The sequence below is a fragment of the Osmerus eperlanus genome, chromosome 18 (genome assembly GCF_963692335.1).
Source record: "Osmerus eperlanus chromosome 18, fOsmEpe2.1, whole genome shotgun sequence".
Classification (NCBI taxonomy): domain Eukaryota; kingdom Metazoa; phylum Chordata; class Actinopteri; order Osmeriformes; family Osmeridae; genus Osmerus; species Osmerus eperlanus.
Window position 1 is genome coordinate 15,017,883 of NC_085035.1, and position 18,988 is coordinate 15,036,870.

General features: G+C 40.4%; 1 protein-coding gene and 1 long non-coding RNA gene across 3 annotated transcripts in view; one reads left to right on the forward strand and one right to left on the reverse strand.

Annotated features, from left to right (window-relative positions):
• depdc1b (DEP domain containing 1B) overlaps positions 1–6,400 on the forward strand; it is a 63,020-nt gene extending 56,620 nt beyond the window's left edge. For both annotated transcript variants that reach the window (XM_062484717.1, XM_062484718.1), the window contains exon 11: positions 5,478–6,400. In XM_062484717.1, coding sequence (XP_062340701.1) covers positions 5,478–5,648 — 171 coding nt within the window. In that variant the 3' untranslated portion in view covers positions 5,649–6,400. The remainder of the gene's footprint in view (positions 1–5,477) is intronic.
• A 7,228-nt stretch (positions 6,401–13,628) lies between these two features.
• Positions 13,629–14,877, reverse strand: LOC134038789 (uncharacterized). The gene is made up of 2 exons (XR_009932687.1): positions 14,774–14,877; positions 13,629–14,265 (listed from the first exon to the last, which is right to left on the reverse strand). It is a non-coding gene; the product is annotated as an uncharacterized LOC134038789 (long non-coding RNA).
• Positions 14,878–18,988: the final 4,111 nt, after the last annotated feature.

The window sequence follows — 18,988 nt, forward strand, 5'->3', positions numbered from 1 at the left end:
TTATTCATTTGACACTGTCAGGGACCTCAGTAGCGTGTGGAAGATCCATACGCAGCCACAACAGCTTGGCACCTCCTCATGCTGGTCACCAGCCTGGTCACACGCTGCTGTGGGATGGCATCCCATTCCTCAACCAGGGTTTGTCGCAAGTCAGCCAACATTAGGGATGGGCGATATGGCCTAAAATCCATATTGCGATATACATTGCAGCCTATTGAGATAATGATATATATTGCGATATTTAAATTATAATAGAACCATTTCAGAACAGGTTACATAGACCCTAAGGAAAGCCAAACTGCTAAATGTTTTTTTTAAGAAAGAAAGAAACGTATGTAGTTTTGAGAACATTTATTGTGCAAAACTGTATAACATAATGTTGCAGATAAATACAATTCAAGTACAGTAGCTGCAGAAACCTTTAACAAAGAAAAAGCTTTAGTATTGGGTTTCTTTCCTTTAGTGCAAACCATTCTAAAAGGCACTACACTTTAAGTCCTTGGTTCTTAAATGACACCCAAGATGCAAAGAACATAAAAAACATTTAGGCATGTCTATTTAAAAAAAAAAGAAGACAATTCTAAGTGTAGTGCACAGATACTTCAAATGAAAACATAATAAAGTGCAAAATGAAAGCCCAATAATTTATTTGAATAAACCTTTTCACGGAGCTTGCATACAATTTTGGCATCTCTGTTTCTGTAAAGTATTTGTGGCTTGGCACCTCGTATAATCAATCAATAGCTCTGAGGAAAAGTGCATTGTGTGCACAAAGGGAACTCAGTGCTAATGTCACAACGTCATCACATGTTAGCAACGATGCATAGATACGGGTTCTAGTAAGACAGCGATATCAGCAAGGAAAGTTGAGGCTACTTGGTTCCTCTTCGTACTTTTGATGAGCAGTCTCACGAGTAGGGATGGGTATCGAGAACCGGTTCTTGTTTAGAACCGTTTCCCAGTGAATCGATTCCTTGGAATCGTTAGCAAAATTCCTTAACGATTCTGTTAACGATTCTCTGTGCCGTTGCGCATGCGCAAACTTTTATAGTTTATTCAGACAGACTGCAGCAAACATGGCAACTAGCGTTCTAAAGTTTGGTTGTATTTCACACGACAACATTACAACAACGCCACTTGTAACGCGTGTAAAAAGTCTATTTCGTCGAAGGGAGGAAATACTACAAATATGAAGAAGCATTTGAACACACAGCATGGAATGAAGTTACTGGAACGTCATGTGTTCGATGCATGCAGCAGCGCAGCTAACGTTCGCGCTTCATCTCTATCTAAGGTAGAGCTAAACTGCTCAAAAGTGATCACAACCACTTGTTATTGTGTGAAGCAATTTGCCTTTATTGTGTGTAGTCGATCTAGTTATCTTCTGTCCCGTCGTTTCAAGCATACATTTTAGCTCTGGCATTCGTCTCCCATTAGTATTGATCTTATTGATCATTTCTCGTTATCGGGGCGGCGTGTGTTATCAGCAAACGTTAGCGTGTCCCATTATTAAACTGAGCATATCGATTTTTAATCCATTATTAAACTTAGCATTTTAATTGTTTAACCTTTTAATAGTCCTGTTAAATGTGCCTGAAAACGCCTAAACAACATACCCAAAGTACATTGAAAGCTGTTGTTGAACCATTTGGAGTACATGCATGTAAATGGTCTCTTTTGAAAGGTGACACTGACGTTATTTCCCCTGTTGTTAGGACCCCTGTAAGTCCTACTGGTGTTGAGTAATAGAAGCTTGAACACAAGGAAACTGAAAGTTTCTATCTCCGACTAGATTTTGTTTTGAAAACAGAGGCCTTAAGAGGCTTAGAGGTGGTACGTATTAGCTCATTTCAGAGCCAGTCAAAGCCAGTTTGAGAAATTCGTTTAGAACGAGTGTGTGTGTGTGGGGGGGTGCAGGACGCACAGACCTAGTTGGCTGTAGAGGGGAGAATCGATAAGAGAATCGATAAGGAATCGAATCGATAACTAGGAATTGATAAGGAGTTGGAATCGTTAAAATCTTATCAATACGCATCCCTACTCACGAGCCCTACTCACCCGGCGTCATCGAGCCGACCAGCTAAATACTTATTTAGCACTAGCGTTGCTACCTGCATATACCTACAGCTGGCAGCTGTGTTCCGTTTAGCTCCTAGATTCAGACATAGCCCCGGTAAATATTAGAGCTAGGGTCAGTCTCTTGTCCAGGGCCCAGTTCGGAGTTTGGATTCTTTCATTTTAAAAACTTCTCCATCACCACGACCTGTCACATGCATCATTAATTCTCTTGTCTCTAAGAGCTACCTGCTATAGCCTACCTATATTTAGCTATACCTGCTGCCACCCGGACGAATATTACATTACTCTGCCAGTCACTTTATTACAGACACTCGACAATGGAATATTATTTGCAGATCATAATTAATAAATCATTATTATTATTTTAATTCCTTTTTTTAAGACTAATTAAGTGAAATTTTATAATTTCTCACGGCACACCTGACGATCTCTCACTAGTGTGCCGCGGCACAGGGGTTGGGAATCGCTGCTCTACAGAGTAGTTTGCTGCTGCTCGTGAGACCGCTTAAATCCGAACCAAGTCCAAATAATGGCTGTTGCACCGGCCTTTTTCACCAGCTCCTCCGTTTCGCTTTCAGCCATGGCTACTCAAGAGGATGAATACGATGATGCGTTGCGGGTCTTATTTTGCATTAGTCGCAATAGAATTAAAATGTCTATCGTTGGTCAATTTTGTATCGTTTATATTGCCCATTCCTAGCCAACATGTTTGCATTGGTCACTCTGGCACGTACAGCACGCCCAAGCTGATCCCACTTGAATCTCAAAACGAGAGTGAATACCAACAGAAGAATATTGCAGGGGATTTTGGCACTTTTTTTTTTGGGCCGCTACCCGCACGGTTAGCTGCGTTGCTCATTCCACGAATGCACACTCCTTACAAGTGTCTTCCGTCTGGCCACTCTACCATATAAGCCCGATTGGTGGAGCGCTGCAGAGATGGTTGTCCTTGTGGAAGGTTCTCCTCTCTTCACATAGCAACACTGGAGCTCTGTCAGAGTAACCATCAAGTTCTTGGTCACCTCCCTGACTAAGGCCCTTCTTCCCCGATCGCTCAGTTTGGCCGGGCAGCCAATTCTAGGAAGAGTCCTGGTGGTTCCAAACTTCTATTTACGGATGATGGAGGCCACTGTGCTCATTGGGCCCTTCAATGCTGCAGAATTCTTTCTGTACCGTTCCACAGATCTGTTCCTCGATACAATCCTGTCTCTGAGGTCTACAGACAATTCCTTGGACTTCATGGTGTAGCGGGGTTTGCTCGTTTAAGATTAGCGATACTTAATTTATAATAAAGTATCTAGTTCTGGGGGGCACCACCTCATAATTGGACTCAGGAATCTTATTTAATAATATTTAATAATTGCGTTCGTCTATAATCGTAAGTAATGAATTCTATGACAGTAGAGTAGATCAGATAATGTGAGGGATAACGCGAGTATTATACACAATGATTTATTTAAGAAAATTTAATTATAATGAACAAATACCAGAGAAGTTATGGGTTAGTTGAGAGTGAGTTGAGTTGAACAGTACAGTAGGCCTAGCCTATACTATAATGAGAGCGGAATACACAATGGCGCATGGGGAGGGGAAGGGAGAGAGAGATAGACTGTCCACCATTGTTCTAAAGAGGCCTATGGTAACTAATCCTAATGAAAGTTAGGTTAAATCATTTGTAAACTAAATCAAACATAGACAAATTAAATCACAACATGCCAATGTCACAAGTAAAAATGTAGCAATATCGCAGTTACTGTTGTCGGTTTGAAGAAGAAGAGTCAAAGTTCCGTTATCGTAGTCGAACGAATAGAACAAAGGAATCTTTCGTCAAAGTTCCTGGTGGTCCAGTGAGTTGCTGATTGAGAAGGATAGGTTAGACGTGTTGCGAACACTTCAGGTGAATCCTTACGAAAAAGCAGGGTTTGCTTGTGCGTCAGGATTTTATAATCCAAGCGAAAGGGGGATATTCTTTTGAAGGTGAACCCTTTGATTGGTCAGTTAAGGCTTATATATGCTTCTGCGTTTTTCGAAAAACGGACACCTGGGAACGCCCTCTTCTCCGAGGAACGCCCTGCCCTCTACGATCTCTCCGTCAGCCCTCGGAGAGCCCCGGAGAGCTCGACGTGCACCTCCTGATTTTTCTATCCGTCGTGAGCGACGGAGAGCTACGGAGACCCCCTTGGCTGTGATTGGTCAGTATTAAGAATTGCTTGCGTCAGGGGCGGGGTTGCCGGGATAAACAGGACGAACAGAATCCTTTGACCGCCATTGCTGTAAGTTTTCACAATTCATATTTCAGCTAAACAGTACATGTAAATCAGCATCTGAATTTAAATGTGACGAGAAATGGGCAGTGTAGTTACTGAAAATGTGCGTATTTTATTGATGAAACGGCTAATTTGTAAATTTGCTCCGACTTCTCGATAACCTAGGTAAATAAACACTCCACGACGACTTACAAAAAACCGTTGCGCCACCTACTCTTCTGGCGGTGAATTGTTTTCAGCACCCACAGCCTACGGAGAACCATAAACGCAGTCTATCCGTCCGTATCCGTGCGTATCCGTGCGCCCGCCCATCCGTAAACGGAGACGCAGAAGCATATTGCGGCCTTTACTCCAATTTGACATCGTCCTGAGATTAGCATATAGGTGTGAAATGGTTGGTAACTTTGAGTTCCGTTATTTCAAATGTCCATGGATTGCTTATACTTCAAAATATAACATATATAAAATTGACTAACGTAACTCTTTCTGGAGGGAAGTTATAATCAAACATCAATTAAACAACATTCTAAGTAAATAAGAAAAACACATTATAACACATCAACTACTGTCATTGAAATAGTGTCCATGAATGATGTAGTCCTTGGGGAATGTTTTATAAATCCAGGAAAAGTCTGTTTTCCTCAGACTCTTTGTCTCCATACTGCAAGACCATTTTGTTCTATCTTCTGATCCCATGCTGGGCTAGAAGCTTTGAAGCTCCTCCTGGAATATAAGAAAAAGGTGGAAACCCTTTTCTCTTGTCTGGGGTAGGAGAGGGTGTGAATAGTTAGCCTGGTTTGTCTGTGGCTCTGCGTTACAATGGCTTGGTTCGTGCTCTGACATGCACTGTCAACTTAGGGACCTTATATAGATCGGTGTGTGCCTTTTCATGTCCAGTCAACTGAATTTACCACAGGTGGACTACAATCAAGTTGTAGAAACATCTCAAGGATGACCAGTGGTAACAGGATGTTTTTTTTACTTTAACATTGTGTGTAGGATTTTGAGGGAAAAAAATATTTTATCCATTTTGAAATATGGCTATAACATAACGTGGAAAAAGTGAAGCGGTGTGAATACTATGTGGATGCACTGTATGTACTGTAAACTAACTGTCCGCCAATCCCTCAGTTCCAGAGGTCCTACCCAGACATCTACCGCCGGCGTTTCCCTACAGCGCAGAGCGAGGCCGCTGTCTTGCCTGAAAAGGAAAGGGGCCTGCGACTCAAACCACAGCTCATGTTCCTGGCCCTAAAGAAACCCCTCCAGCCTTTCCAGAGAAGCTGGAGCTTCAGGGCTTGAAACTTTTACTTCTGGATGATCTTTTACTTTTCTGACTGCCAATGGCTGACTTTCATTGGGCCACCAGGGAGGCAAGGGGGATTGTGGGTGTTGCAGTGTTCAGAGTAAATTTGTGTCTCTGCAGACTGAAATTACAGAGGTCAGTGTTTCCCCTACCATTTGTTTTGGAGGGGCACCACCCCTAGCAGCCCCCTAAAAGAATGACAATAGATATAATTAGGTTATATATTCAAAAAAACTAAAAACGGACGTGCAAGATAAATCTGTTTTCACACATACAGGCAATTTGCCTCTTGCTCGTCACCTCAAAAGTTACATTCATTTGCGACTAAAGTTTGCTTTAGTTATGCTAGCTAGTTTCGTTTTGACTGGCAACATACTAACGTTGCTCGTCCACAAATGCCCTAATAAACGCATAGAATAGGGTTTGCTTCTCTTGCTCGGCTACCTGTTCGTGCTGCCAGGTATCTCACACTGCCTTGCGGGGCCTGTCACGTGACTTCCATTGAAAATGAATGGGAGGCCACATTTTTGTCTACCGCCCCCCCTTGAAAAAAGTCCTAGGGGAAACACTGGAGGTTATTTACCGGTGATGGGTTATGATCGTTGTTGTTAATTACTCTACACTGACTGTACAGGTAAAACTACATTAAAATGCAAATATGAGATTTGGTTAAAGGCAGCCAACTGGAAAAACAATTATGTACTAACAAGTACGTATGACGATGTCTTAGGGCAATTGTAGGTATTTTTTTTATCATAATTACGGAGCCGGTGGAGGGGGGGTAATATTCTGAGAAAATAACCCGAACCCTGCCGATAAAGAGTCAAGACTAAACCATTTCACCTTGGTGGTGTGCAGACTGCAAGAAACTAGTTTTATATTATTCTTAACGATTTTTCAAAAAACAGAAAATAATTCAACAGTATGTCTGTAAAACTGTAGGCCTATATTCACAGTATTATGAATGAATTGTGGTTTATTTGGTAGCGTTTTGTAGTGTGTCAAGTTCTACTAATAGCATTACAGTACAAAGTTGGAGGTAGATTTGATAGATTACCCCTGCTTCCAGTGGGGAGACCTGAGGCCAACCTATCAACGCCCCCCTCCCCATCTCGACATGGGCAGCCGCCCAGGGCTGCCCATGTCGCCTATGCCTAAATCTGCCAATGGCATGATCCTCATGTTGCACATGATGAATTATATTTAATTTTACAGAAATGGTCTCTGTGTAGAATAAAATATGTGTTTTCTTCTGAAATTATGGTCTTTTCATTGAAACTTTATCATTCAAATACATTTCGGTTGTTTCATTTCATCACGGTACTGGAATTGTCTTTGTTGATGTAGTAGCACATAGATGGACAATTTAATTAGGGTAGGAGGAACCCTGATCATAACAACGAGATATCCCCTAACATTGCGTGTAGCCAAAACATGAAGCATACATTGTGAAAAACCAAATAAGTGCTAAAGGCCAGAACCAGAAGAGCATGTAGTTAAACAAGTTACAATTAAACATGAACCTCAAAAGTGCAAGAGTGTACAGGAGTCAGATGGCTGAGCGGTTAAGGAGTCGGGCTATTAATCAGAAGGTTGTTGGTTCGATTCCTGGCCGTGCAAAATTACGTTGTGTCCTTGGGCAAGGCACTTCACCCTACTTGCCTCGGGGAGAATGTCCCTGTACTTACTGTAAGTTGCTCTGGACAAGGGCGTCTGCTAAATGACTAAATGTAATGTAAATGTGTACCTGAAGAAAAAAGCAGCAACAATAATATATTTTGCAGCGAGTACAAGAATTTAAATCAGTTACAACTAACCAACAAGAGCAACAAGTCTCTCAATAAGAGTCATTTGTGATCCTGGAGGAAACCATTATCAGGAACCAGTGCGTCTTGAGCCTTTTCTTGAAGGTGGGGAGACAGTCAGTGTCTCTGATGGAGGTGGGGAATTGATTACACCATTGGGGGGCCAGACAGGAGAAGAGCTTGTGTTGGGACCGGGCGCTCTTGAGCTGTGGGACCACCAGACGGTTGTTAGAAGAAGACCGTAGGTGGCGGGAGCATTGGCAGCCCAAAGGTCCCACAATTCTGATACATGTCTTTCTATAGGCTGGTAAGCAATAAGGAATATATTACAGAATTGCCAAATTATTAACATTTACTTATGTTCATAAAACTTTACACGTGTTGCACATATTTCATGTGTCCATAAATAAGTGCCACATTGACCTATGGACTAGATCTTTTCCACACACGAGGAAGACACTACAAAATGTTACCATGTGCGAAGGCAACTTCATATCTCCAAAGATGATTGAATTAAAGGAAATCTAATGTATTGCTAACGCTAAAATAATGCTTTACACAACCGCCGGTCAAAAACTGATACTCTGACTCAATCACAAGTTCATATGAAGACTCTTGACAAGGTTTAGTACACAAATCTGAGAAGTTGAATGTAAGATGAAAAGTAGATGTATTGTTAATATTTGAAATGTGCATGCTTGACTAATTGCTATGGCTTCTTCCAATGAACTGTCTTCCTTGTTCCACAGCGCGCGCGCTCCTAATTCTCACAGACACAACCTGGCCCCTGACACACACGCAAGCTTAGGGAGACGCACACACATCCAAGGTTTTCTGAAAAGGGTGGGCTGACCAAGCCCTCACTCCTTGGTTTTTAGCGATGGCCCTTGTGGATCTTGGTGTAATTGTGTAGGGGGTTAAATATTGGCCAAACAACCAAAACCAATTTCCATATGGTTTAACCCTTGTGTTATCTTCGGGTCATTCTGACCCATCAGTCATTGTGACCCACCGTCGTATTGCGACAGATTTACCGCATACAAAGACAAAGTGAAGCATTTTCTTTTAACCGTTGGGCTGTCTCAGACCCCCCACATTGCAAAGGTTAAAAGAAAATTATTTTAATTTGTTTTTGTATTGGGTAAAATTGGGTAAACACAACGATGGTTCGTTATGAACCTTTGGGTCATGTGACCCGAAGGCAGCACGAGGGTTAAAGGAAGATGGGAAACTGAACAGTGTAAACATGAACCAAATAATGCCTACGCAAATGAATGAAATCAATTACAAGGCAAGGCTTGCTCACCTCTTGCTTTCTCTTTGCTTTACAATGATCATGGTAGAGTCGGTAAGATATAAAGCCTTCATTTTCTAACATGTTTGCCTTGTAATTGATTTCATTCATTTTCAATGTTATTAAATGTATATTTTATTTAACCTTACTTTGACCATTCTTGCTCTGATTTAATCCATAGTCAAATAACTGTAATTTCCACTAGGACATTTACCACCAGCTCTATAAAAGGTACATACTGATCCACAATACCCATACTCATCCACACAAATAAACATAGGAACCGATGGATGGACAAAATAATATGCACTGTGTATATGCTAAAGGAACTGGCGCAGCAACAAATAAACTGACCACAACTGAATGTTTGAACTACATCAAAGACTAAACACAGGGGCAATACAGTAGTAATGTAGCAATATCACAACTTGGACCTGAATTAAAAGTAAATGTAAGAGATAGTTAGAATGACATGTAATCACGTTTCAAGTTTAAGGTTTGTTTGTCTTGATGTAGGCTCAGCATATGCTGCATACAAAATGGAGGAGGCCTACCCTTTCCCAGATCCCAACATTTTGACTCGGTCTGGCCACTTCTTAGACAAGCACGACACAATCTACTTTGTTGTTAGAATAAAACACTATAGCGTGTGGGCGGAATACTTCTGCCAAGATCCCAACATTCCACATTTCGGTGTGTCCCTGTCTTTTACAGAAGTTACACTGTCTAGTAGTGGGCTGCTGGGACTTGGGGTTTACCTTGGTCACCATTTTTATGGCAGCAATGTGTGGCAGATCAGGAGCACGAAGATTCTTTGTAGAACGCGGTTTGGGAATTTGCGCACCAATTCCACTGTCTGTGTCTGAACACTCAGTAGAATGTGAGCCAGCATGGCTGGTCTCGTCACTGCTTTTGTTGGCGGTGTATTGCATTGTGGCACTAAAAGGGGTCGCAGCTTTGAGGACAGAGTTGGGAAGACATTTGCCAATTAGATGTTGATATGCAGATTTTCTGTGTACATAGAAGCTTGAGTCTCTGTAAGGTCAAGAGATCATGCAGCGAGGCCCCCTCTGAGCAGAATATAGCACACAGCCCAGACAGTTAGGAGAAAGTAAGGCAAAACATGTACAAATAGGGCTTATGTGATTAACGACCACTTCACCTGTCTTGTACGTTCTACTGTATCGGTGTACTGACCACTAAAGACTCGTTAAATTGGTGATTGACTGGGTTTTGGGGGTATTTCACACTGTTCCTTAACCCTTGTGTTATCTTCGGGTCATTCTGATTCTGGTTCGTTATGAACCTTTGGGTCATGTGACCCGAAGGCAGCACAAGGGTTAGGGTCTCCGAATAGGGTATGTAACATTGGTTGGGATGAAAATGGCCCGGGTGCTGTTCTATGCCCCCTGATGCATCCTCTGAAATTTTCCCGGGAAAAAACGCTAGGTTTTCTCCTTTTATGGTTTTCTCATGAATATATAGATGAGCTGCGCGCTGATTGGTTGGTTTACAGCGAGTGAAGCTGTGGAGCAACACGGCCAACACTCACTGAAACAACGAAGGTGGAGACTTGAAATAAAAACGTACAAATACATCTATTGTGTCTACACAACACTGTTTTCAACAGATTGACTAGATATCATTTGAAATTATTACGTTAGTTGTTTCCACTTCTGTTGTCGAAGCAAACTGGATCGACTTAGGTGGGTAGAACGTTACAGCTTAGCAACCAAACTATATTGTGATTCAACTCAGCTTCAGTTAGCTAGATAAAAAATAACCTGCCAAAGATCTGGACAAACATGCATCGTGAATTGTAGATGTACATTGTAGATTACTTCACATCACTGCACTGCTACTAAACCGTGAGCACGAAGAGGCTCATCAACCAGAAACACATCAACTTATTCAGGTGTCCCCGCCCCCGTAGTGCATAGCAACCCCCACATGAGCTTCCGCTGCTGCCAGAGCAAGGACACCAGCACACAGGCACACATACATCACAATGAACATGAACTTGAACAAATCAACACATACAAGACACTTCAATAGGGATATTCCCATAGATAAACATCAGCCATGCCTGTCTAGTATCTTGTTCTTTGGGAAGATGGTGAAAAGTGTCAGGATTCCCGGTACAGCCTGGAAAACTGCATTTACGGCGCTCAATTTTCAATATCTTGAAAACTTATCTTGGCCCATTTTCTGGCATCTAGTACATTTAACATTTCAGTATCTTAAAGTGCCGAGATTTTTTGATGCTAGCTAGACATGTAGAAGCCAGAACGTAGCAAAAACAATGTGCTACGAAGTGAGTGATGACCTGTTTATGTACTGTAATGTTAAGTGTAGCTAGCTAATTTAGTGCACTATTTATATTTATTGAGAAACTAATGCCTACAAACAAGTTTGTGTGAGAGGAAAGCTGTATTTAAATAAATAAATACAGACAGAAATAAATTACGTAGAAAATAAAAGACTATAGTAAATTAATTGTAAAATTATTTCTATGTATGCAATATATTTATTGATAGATTTATTTCTGTCTGTATTTATTTCTGTATTTATTTATTTCTGTGTACATTTATTTCTGTATTTCTTCATCCTTAAGCTAATTAGGAGGCGGGATTGGGGCGGGATCGGGGGAGGACGTTCAGACAAGCATTATGCCATAGCAATCCACACTCGTGTCGACGAGTGTGTCGGACGGGTCAAACTAAGAAACTTGTGTAAATGAATTTAGACGTAGCTCTAATCATTTTGATTTTAATCCAGTGTTGTAACATTACATAAGTAGCCGGGTAACTTCCCTAGCAGGTCACAAATACATTATGTAGATTGCATATCATTGAAATGGTGCGGTCTAGTTTATAAGCATGGTTATACTACTATACTCTGCAGTTAGACCGACACAGGTGAATCTCAGTAAATTAGAATATCATGGAAAAAGGTGAAACTCATATATTATACACAGGCATTACACACAGAGTGAAACATTTGAAGTGTTTATTTCTTTTAATTTGGATGATTATGGCTTACAGCTAATGAAAACCCAAATTTCAGTATCCTAGAACATTTGACTGAAAAAGTTAAATATTGTAGACTCATGATGTCCTACTCTAATCAGCTGATTATCTCCTGTAACGGTTTCCTAAGCCTTTAAATGGTCTCTAAGTCTGGTTCAGTAGGCTACACAGTCATGGGGAAGACTGCTGTCCTGAAGACAATCATTGACACCCTCCACAAGGAGGGTAAGCCACAAGGTCATTGCTAAAGACGCTGGCTGTTCCCAAAGTGCTGTATCCAAGCATATTAATAGAAAGTTGAGTGGAAGGGAAAATTGTGGTAGAAAAAGGTGCACAAGCAACAGGGATAACTGCAGCCTTGAGAGGATTGTGAAGCAACGGTCATTCAAGAATTTGGGGGAAATTCACAAGGAGTGGACTGAGGCTGGAGTCAGTGCATCAAAAGCCACCACGCACAGATGTATCCAGGACATGGGCCACAACTGTCGCATTCCTCGTGTCAAGCCACTCCTGAACCAGAGACAACGTCAGAAGCGTCTTACCCAGGCGAAGGAGAAAAGGGAAAGGACTTGCTCAGTGGTCCAAGATCCTCTTTTCAGATTAAAGTAAATGTTGCATTTCACTTGGAAATAAAAGTCCCAGAGTCTGGAGGAAAAGTGGAGAGGCACAGAATCCAAGTTGCTTGAAGTCCAGTTTGAAGTTTCCAAGTGATGATTTGCAGAGCCATGTAATCTGCTGGTAGGTCCACAGTTTTATCAAGTCCAAAGTCAATGCAGCCATCTACCAGGACATTTTAGAGCACTTCATGCTTCCTTCCATTGACAAGCTTTATGGAGATGCTGATTTCATTTTCCAGCACGACTTGGCACCTGCCCACACTGCCAGAAGTAACAGAACCTGGTTTAATGACCATGGTATCACTTGATTGGTCAGCAAACTTGCCTGACCTGAACCCATAGACTCTATGAGTATTGTCAAGAGGAAGATGAGAGACACCAGACCCAACAGTGCAGACGAGCTGAAGGCCGCTATCAAAGCAACCTGGGCTTCCATAACACATCAGCAGTGCCACAGGCTGATCGCCTCCATGCCATATTGATGCAATTATTCATGCAAAAGGAACCCAGACCAAGTATTGAATGCCTATATGAACATACTTTCCAGTCGGCTGACATTTCTGTATTAAAAATCCTTAGGTTTATTGGTCTTGTGTAATATTCTAATTTTCTGAGATACTGAATTTTGGGATTTCATTAGATGAAAGTCAGAATCATCAAAATTAAAATGAACGCTTGAAGTATTTCACTGTGTGTAATGCATCTGTATAATATATGAGTTTCAACTTTTGAATTTACTAATCAAAATAAACAAACTTTTCCACAATATTCTAATTTACTGAGGTACACCGATACTCATAGTTCAAGCAGTGCATTTGTAAGGGAGCGTGCTGCACATGTCATTATCAACAGGATTTGGAAAATCAACCGATGCAATAGGAGCTGTATTCCAATTTAAGAATGTCTTCAAGAATCTCTTTAACCCTTGTGTTATCTTCGGGTCATTCTGACCCATCAGTCATTGTGACCCACCGTCGTATTGCGACAAATTTACCGCATACAAAGACAAAGTGAAGCATTTTCTTTTAACAGCTAGGCTGTCTCAGACCCCCCACATTGCAAAGGTTAAAAGAAAATTATTTTAATTTGTTTTTGTATTGGGTAAAATTGGGTAAACACAACGATGGTTCGTTATGAACCTTTGGGTCATGTGACCCGAAGGCAGCACAAGGGTTAAGAATCTCTTCATACCCTTCATGTGTTGTCATTAAATGTAACTTGGAAACAAGTAGTTTGTTCTGCATCTTTATTTAATCTTTCCCTACTATATAGTATCATTTTATGCATGTGTAGTGCACAATGATTAAACCTCAAGGACTTGGTTGTGAAAGGCTACAGTACAACTACATGATAGTCAACATGACTATTCAAATATGTACACATGTTATTTTAGTCTCTGCTATGAAAAGAGTGTAAAGGGTGACACAATAAAGGTAACGCTTTTGTCTACACCGCGCTGTCTTGGTCTTCCACCTAGCATCTTGGATTTCATAATGGTTGGGTGTGATGCATGGGGATGTATTGCATGCTCCAAATAGGGAGTCGTGATGTAGGCTACGGCTTCCCAGCTGATAGTGAGAGGAGAAAGAGGTGGTTTGCTAAAGTCAACAGGAGCAAACTCAATATAACTCAATAACGACCACAATTAAAAGCATAGTAATGACAAAAATACTGTGGTTTAAATATAAGACAGCCCACTCCATCACATTTTCCCTCATCCAGAAATCTCTCATCCAGTGGTCTCCCATCCAGCGCTCCTTCAACTAGTGGTCTCCCATCCAGCGCTCCTTCGTCCAGTGGTCTGACATCCACCTCCAAGGCACTGGGCCTCCTTTTCAGCTCACATCAACATCAGTAGCAATGCCAGACTGCAAGGGCCATAGACACACACACATAAACAGACAGTAAGCTGTAATGATAATCACATGATGGACTGAATGTTACAATGGTCTCTAACTCATAGTTTGCTTAGTAAACATTCACTTTATGAATAGATTAACCATGTTGTACTATGTTCTTTGATGGTTCCTTGACACTGTATAATATCATCCAATTTCTTACTGTACCAACTCCCAGACTTTGGTGCAAATAAGCGACCACAGTTACGGATTAATAATTAAATACAGCTTTCCTCTCACACAAACTTGTTTGTAGGCATTAGTTTATCAATAAATATAAATAGTGCACTAAATTAGCTAGCTACACTTAACATTACAGTACATAAACAGGTCATCACTCACTTCGTAGCACATTGTTTTTGATACGTTCTGGCTTCTACATGTATAGCTAGCATCAAAAAATCTCGGCACTTTAAGATACTGAAATGTTAAATGTACTAGATGCCAGAAAATGGGCCAAGAACTTCCACATTCTTACCTTGGCACAACTCCATCATACAGTACAGTACAACTGTTCCTCAACGACGATGCTGCTGTGTTTGAAACTGATGCTAGCTCGCTCTAGTTCTAACTAGCCTACAGTACAGTTACAGTACCATGAACGTAAAGGCAATTGACGCAACTCTTTCTCTTTATGACTCTGCAGGCAGCTAAATGGTACAAATTGGTATCCAGAGCCTCAACGCGAAAAAGTTAAACATCTTAGCTAGCCAAAACTCTCATATCTCGCTATCTATTGCGTGTGTGCAGTCTTTTGTTTACTAAGGTAGTCATAGCAACCCCAGGCATGGAAAGTCCATCTTCGCACTCTAATACCGATCAACCAATGGGGTTAAGGTGACACCGTGACATACATTGATTGACAGTTTACCTCATTAGCTTAAGGACAAGGAAATACAGAAATAAATGTACACAGAAATAAATAAATACAGAAATAAATGGCCATGTAAATAAATAAATACGTAATTAAGATGTTTTCATACATTTATTTTTATATATTTACATTTTTTTTTATGTATAAATACATTTATTTATACATTTATTTATTTTTAATTTTGGCAGGTTTGGTCCTCCATAGTCTAGTAGGCATACTGTACTGTAGTAGTACAATTTACTGGGGCAGCTTCTCCACACAGGGCTATATCGCATTTTGCGTTGTTACTGACAATGATCGCTACCAGTGAGCTTTTAATGAATGAGCGATTTTCCACTAAATAAATGTCAAGCTTATTTACGTTTTTGGAGCGAGGTGAAGTTAGTTTCATATTCGACATTCGACATTCGTCTCACATTTGGAAAACGCAACAAATATACACCAGATTATTCTAATAATGTCTGGCCTACTTCCACACCCTTTACTTTTTCAATAATGTTTTTAAAAGAGATTAGCGATTTTCTATCATTCTTTTAAAAACATTATTGAAAAAGTAAAGGGTGTGGAAGTAGGCCAGACATTATTAGAATAATCTGGTGGATATTTAAGATTTTTTGACACAAATTTGAAAAAGATATTGAGATTAGCGAGGATTTCATGCTATTTTCAGAGATTAGCGATTTTCTATCATTTAAAAAAAAGTTTTATTGAAAAATTAAGGGTGTGGAAGTAGGCCAGACATTATTAGAATAATCTGGTGTATATTTAAGATTTATTGACACAAATTTGAAACAGATATTGAGATTAGCGAGGATTTCATGCTATTTTCAGAGATTAGCGATTTTCTATCATTTAAAAAAAAGTTTTATTGAAAAAGTAAAGGGTGTGGAAGTAGGCCAGACATTATTAGAATAATATGGTGTATATTTGAGATTTTTTGACACAAGTTTGAAAAAGATATTGAGATTAGCAAGGATTTCATGCTATTTTCAGAGATTAGCGACACCAGATTATTCTAATAATGTCTGGCCTACTTCCACACCCTTAATTTTTCAATAAAACTTTTTTTTAAATGATATGAATGAATTGCTAATCTCTGAAAATAGCATGAAATCCTCGCTAATCTCAATATCTTTTTCAAATTTGTGTCAAAAAATCTTAAATATACACCATATTATTCTAATAATGTCTGGCCTACTTCCACACCCTTTACTTTTTCAATATTGTTTTTAAAAGAATGATAGAGAATCGCTAATCTCTGAAAATAGCATGAAATCTTCACTAATCTCAATATCTTTTTCAAATTTGTGTCAAAAAATCTCAAATATACACCAGATTATTCTAATAATGTCTGGCCTACTTCCACACCCTTTACTTTTTCAATTAAACTTTTTTTTAAATGATAGAAAATCGCTAATCTCTGAAAATAGCACGAAATCTTCCCGAATCTCAATATCTTTTTCAAATGTGTGTCAAAAAATCTCAAATATACACCAGATTATTCTAATAATGTCTGGACTACTTCCACACCCTTTATTTTTCCAATAAAGTTTTGAATAAAATTCCAATTAATCGCTAATCTCTGAAAATAGCATGAAATCCTCGCTGATCTCAATATCTTTTTCAAATTTGTGTCAAAAAATCTCAAATATACACCAGATTATTCTAATAATTTCTGGCCTACTTCCACACCATTTACTTTTTCAATAATGTTTTTACGTTTACATTACATTTACATTTTTTCATTTAGCAGACGCTTTTATCCAAAGCGACTTCCAAGAGAGAGCTTTACAAAGTGCATAGGTCACTGATCATAACAACGAGATAAGCCACAAAACATTGCGAGTAGCCAAAACATGAAGCACACATTGTGAACAAACAAAGTAAGTGCCAAAGGGAAGAACCATAAGAGCATGTAGTTAAACAAGTTACAATTAAACAACATGAACTGCTATAAGTGCAAGTGTACCTGTAAAAAAAAAGACAAGCAACAATAATAAAAAACAATATATCACAGCGAGTACAAACAATTTTAAATCAGTTACCACTAACCACAATAGCAACAAGTCTCTGAGCAAGAGTCATTGTGATCCTTGAGGGAACTAACATCGGGTCAAGCGAACCATTCCTAAGTACCGTTGTACTCCCGGAACAAGTGCGTCTTGAGCCTTTTCTTGAAGGTGGAGAGACAGTCAGTGTCTCTGATGGAGGTGGGGAGTTGATTCCACCACTGGGGGGCCAGACAGGAGAAGAGCTTGTGTTGGGACCGGGCGGTCTTGAGCGGTGGGACCACCAGGCGGTTGTCTGAAGAAGACCGTAGGTGACGGGTGGGGGTGTAAAGCTGCAGGAGAGACTTGATGTAGACGGGTGCAGTCCCGTTCACTGCTCGGAAGGTCAATACCAGGGTCTTGAATCTGATATGGGCCATGATAGGTAGCCAGTGGAGAGAGATGAGGAGCGGGGTAACATGGGAGCGTCTGGGTAGATTGTAGACCAGGCGGGCCGCTGCGTTCTGAATCCTCTGAAGAGGGCGGGTTGCACATGCTGGGAGACCAGCGAGCAGCGAGTTGCAATAGTCCAACTTGGAGAGGACAACTGCTTGGACTAGCAGCTGGGTGGAGTGCTCAGACCGGTATCTCCTGATCTTCCGGATGTTGTAGAGGGTGAATCTACACGACCGGGAGACTGCAGCAATGTGGGCCGTGAGGGAGAGCTCGTCGTCCATGGTAACCCCAAGGTTCCTGGCAGAGGATGAAGGGGTCACTGTCGCAGATCCCAGGGTGATTGAGAGATCGTGGGAGATGGAGGGTTTAGCCGGGATGATGAGAAGTTCTGTTTTGGCGAGGTTCAGCTGGAGGTGGTGCTCGGTCATCCAGGCGGAGATGTCTGTGAGGCAGGCCTCAATCCTAGCTGAGATCCCCGGATCGGTCGGGGGGAACGACAGGTACAGCTGCGTGTCGTCAGCGTAGCAGTGGTAGGAGAAGCCATGGGAGGTGATGATTGGTCCAAGTGAGGTGGTGTACAGAGAGAAGAGGAGGGGTCCAAGGACGGAGCCCAAGTTTAAAAAAAATTATAGAAAATCGCTAATCTCTGAAAATAGCATGAAATCCTCGCTAATCTCAATATCTTTTTCATTTTTTTGTCAATAAATCTTAAATATACACCAGATTATTCTAATAATGTCTGGCCTACTTCCACACCCTTTACGTTTCCAATAAAGTTTTGAATAAAATTCCAATTAATCGCTAATCTCTTTGAAAATAGCATGAAATCTTCACTAATCTCAATATCTTTTTCAAATTTGTGTCAAAAAATCTCAAATATACACCAGATTATTCTAATAATGTCTTGCCTACTTCCACACCCTTTACTTTTTCAATATTTGTTTTAAAAGAATGATAGAAAATCGCTAATCTCTGAAAATAGCATGAAATCTTCACTAATCTCAATATCTTTTTCAAACTTGTTTCAAAAAATCAAAAATACACGCCAGATTATTCTAATAATGTCTGGCCTACTTCCACACCCTTTACTTTTTCAATAAAACTTTTTTTTAAATGATAGAAAATCGCTAATCTCTGAAAATAGCATGAAATCCACGCTAAACATCATAACTCAAATCTTTATTACTGTGGTATTAGTCATTTATTAAAACAAAGACATTATTTTTAGTGCAGGACATTTTCAGGCACTCCGTCTGTTGCAGGCAAGGCATTTCCAGTCTGTTTCTTGTCTTGCGGCGTTGAACTCTCTGTGGGTCATGTCCAAGCACTCTGCATGATACCACCTCATGCATTCAGAGCATGCAATCTATATAAT